General features: G+C 35.8%; 1 protein-coding gene across 2 annotated transcripts in view; it reads left to right on the forward strand.

Moving 5' to 3' along the window:
- Nucleotides 1–1,239: 1,239 nt before the first annotated feature.
- spcs2 (signal peptidase complex subunit 2) overlaps nt 1,240–3,973 on the forward strand; it is an 8,712-nt gene continuing 5,978 nt past the window's right edge. The window contains exon 1 of one of the 2 annotated variants that reach the window (XM_080025247.1): nt 1,240–1,294. In XM_080025247.1, coding sequence (XP_079881373.1) covers nt 1,253–1,294 — 42 coding nt within the window. In that variant the 5' untranslated portion in view covers nt 1,240–1,252. The remainder of the gene's footprint in view (nt 1,295–3,973) is intronic. The other variant, XM_080025248.1, reaches the window with a different exon arrangement.

Here is a 3,973-nt window from a genome sequence, read left to right on the forward strand (position 1 = left end):
GTAGATGCGTCTAAGAATAAAAAGTATATTAAAGGTGCAGTGTGTAATATGACATCATCAAGAAAGTTCTACAAAGTTCTAGAATGCAACGCTCCCTGGGTAACCCCAACCCTTTCGAATAATAACAGAAGCTACAGTGGCCTTCAAGGACAAGAACAATTCTAAATTTTAAACAATGCACCTGATGACATTCCTACTATGACACTTTCAAGATGGCGGCACTAGGCCTTGGTCCAAAATATGCCGAAATATGGACATATATGAGACCCTTTCTAAGGGAAAAAAAATGTATTCAAAACATTTTGTTCAGCTATTATGCACTAAATTAAATGTACTTATGGATATTATAATTGCTTTCTACAAAATCTGCTAGGAAATAAAACCCAAAATTCTACACACTGCAGGTTTAAAAACACAACAGATAAAATTAGCAACGAAGTGAATGATGTCGAGTAAAAATACAATACACACACACACACAATGCAGATATAGAACAAGCTGACAGAGAGACAAGAACTATCAAAACATTCAGATCAGATGGGTGAAGCAGAACAATAGCCTGATTAAAACAGCTACAGGTGGAGTGGGGCTGGTTCAAAATAATGTTTAAATTGGTTAAACCTGCAGTGTGTAGAATTTTGGGTTTTATTTCCTAGCAGATTTTGTAGAAAGTAATTATAATATCCATAAGTACATTTAATTTAGTGCATAATAGCTGAATTTTTTTTTTAATTATTATTTTTTCCCTTAGAAAGGGTCTCATATGTCCATATTTCTGCATATTTTGGACCAAGGCCTAGTGCCGCCATCTTGAAAGTGTCATAGTTGGAATGTCATCAGGTGCATTGTTTAAAATTTAGAATTGTTCTTGTCCTTGAAGGCCACTGTAGCTTCTGTTATTATTCTAAAGGGTTGGGGTTACCCAGGGAGTGTTGCATTCTAGAACTTTCTAGAACTTTCTTGATGATGTCTTATTACACACTGCACCTTTAACGGATATGAGGGCATTTATTTTAATGTTATGTTGTAAGCTGTTCCAGGGGCACTGTGGCTAGAATGACATTTAATATTGACAAAGAATGAAGGTAAAGAATATAGCCAACGTGATGGAAAATGCATTTTTGTGTAGACCTTTTTTTTTATTTGTTTAAGCGAGCGCGCTGCCGTGACGTGTGACGTATCGTGCCGTTGAAACCTCTGTGAGCCAATCAGAAGCGTCCAAGTCACAGTGTTGTTTGAAGTGGAGGAGAAAATGGCGGCTTCTAGAAACGGGAAGAGTGGACTGATGGAGAAAGTGAGTTTTAAGGTTTTATTAACGAAAATTCACGGATTTTAACAACCTTTAACGGTCAATAACGGACACTTACGGTTCCGTGGTGATGGGGCGGCTCAAGGCTTTCACTGTAGCCGGCAGAGAAGAGGTTTGAGACGGGCACACAGGAAGCTAATGTGTCCCCCCATGGACAGGGCTAACGAGCTAAGCTAACGTTAGACAAATTCAACATTCAAGACTGTTTTATCGTCATATGCTCATGAAATAAAAGTACAAGAGAAACACAACCATGAAAGATGAGACCTATATAACGAAACTAAATAAAGTAATTAAAATGTAGCCTAAGCAGACGTATTTAGCCAGATGTCGACTGCTATAAAGAGACAGGATATTAGCCTACTCGTGCCTATCTTTATTATTATTATTAATTTAAACTATAAAAATATATTTAATAAGGCGGTGAAGGAGCCGTGTGTGAACCGGAGACTTTATTTAACTGTGTGTGCAAGTCTTTGTTCAATACTCGGTGGTTTCGCTTCCAGCTGTTAGACTGGTTCTGCCAATGTTGACACTTGACATGTGTTTTACTGTAATATAAGTTTTATTAAAAGTTAATTTAGAAATGAATAAGGCCTTGGGTGTGGTTTTTAAAATGTCCTAAATCTGCCAAAGGTCTTAAACTGGTCGGTCAGTCATCTCCGGTAGAAGAGTTGAATCAACTTCACTGACGTGGCAATTTAAAAACACAAAATAATTCGCAGTGTCAGTTTAAAAAATAAAAATAATAATAGAACAACATTTATTTTTTGTTTCCAGCTATTACAGTATATGTTTCCATTTCATTTCATTTATTTATTACGGCTCACGGCCATAGCACATGGCATGGAGCACACAATTCAATTATATCATTACAAACAAACAATGGTGTAAGGCAAGGAAAAAACAAAAACATTACTCAAACAATGGCAGGACATTTCTCAGGAAGGCTCCTGTTTTAACAATAACCCCTGGTTTTTCTGACCTCAAAAGCGAAATCAGTTTAATCCTAGATGGTAAATAAACATAATATTTTGGCAGGTATTTTTTTCTATAGTACATTACATCCAAATTCCCACACTCAAAAAATACACGTGAGCAACAGGGGTTCATGTAAGGATCTTTAAAACAATCTGAAAGGCATAAAATAATAAGGCCTTTGTTGTCTAAAATATATTTTTTTTTAAGTCTGAAAATGCCCACACATAATTATTCAGTTTTGCATTCTTACTTGTTAATATATATTTCTATTAATAATTTTTTCATTCATTCAGAACAATTTAAAAACCCATTCATTAATTGGCTTATTTTATTTAATTTTTTTAAATTTGTAATAATTCCAAAATGTTTCTCATAACACAGAGATCAGAATGGTATGATCTGATTTATTATTATTATTAATATTATTATGATTATTATTATTATTATTATTATTATTATTATTATTATTATTATTATTATTATTATTATTATTATTATCATTATTATTATCATTATTATTGGATTATATCAGACAACTTCATTTATCCCAAGAAAGGCAATATGTATTTAAATGTCTATAATTAAATTGTTCAAAGTCTCACAGTGCCCACGCATGATTATTCAGTTTCTCATTCTTAATTTTTAAAGGTGCTGTAAGTGGAATGCTTCTTTCAGCTAGCGTCCTGTCAGTTACTGCAGTTAGCAGTCCCCTCGCTCGTCCCTACGTCACCACATTAATGCACTGCGGTCTTCAAGCAGCGAGTTATCTAGCATCATCTCAGATCCATAAGTGTTATAAAACATGATAAAAACCATCAAAACAGACATTGGGAAGGATTTTTACCTGCTCCGCCATTGTAGGTGATCACTGTATGAATAAAGAGCGATTTAACACTGATATTATCATAAATAAACCGCTTACTTCACCTTTAATATTAAAAAAAAAAATTAGTAGTTAATTTTCATACATCTATATTATTATTTTTTATTAATTCTTTTCTCCTTTTTGTCCAATTTTTTTATTATTTATATTTCACCTTTAAAATGTTTCTACAGACAAGTCATTCAGAGCAAGTGCATAGTTACAATGGTGGCCTTAGGGCCCGTGTCCACCTAACGCCTTTTTCCCACCGCAAGCGCCTTTTTTCAATTGATTCTCAATGAGAAGCGGCCGCCTCGGGAAAAGGCGGCCGCTCTGAGAAAAGGCGCAGCGCCCAGCGTTTTTTTTCGAGCGTTTTTTGTCTTTTTGTGCGGCCGCTTCGAGATTTGCAAGTTGAAAAAAGTTTAACTTTTCAGAAAGGCGGTGGGGACGTCACCGCCGCTTTTTTCAAAGGGCCAATCAGATAGTAGATCGTCGGGACTCGTCGCCTTGGCAACAAAGAAGACGGAAGAGAAACTGCTTTTTCCGTCTCTGTTTACCCGAAACTGTACGAAAATAGTGACTTAAAATGACCAGAACAGAGGGAGGAGAGCCCGTTTGTGGGAGCAGATTAGGAGAACACTTGATTCTCTGTATTTTTTCTCTCCTACGGATCGTTTCATGCGCACACATCAGCCTACAACTTGCTCCGTGTGTGTTTGCAGGAGCCGCGATAACTCCTCATCCAAACAGAGGATGGTGGAAAGTATTCTCTGTAAGACTACTCATATTACAATGTAACGATTTAAATAGAAAACAGCAAG

This window comes from Ammodytes marinus, assembly GCF_949987685.1.
Source record: "Ammodytes marinus genome assembly, chromosome: 3".
Taxonomy (NCBI): Eukaryota; Metazoa; Chordata; class Actinopteri; order Uranoscopiformes; family Ammodytidae; genus Ammodytes; species Ammodytes marinus.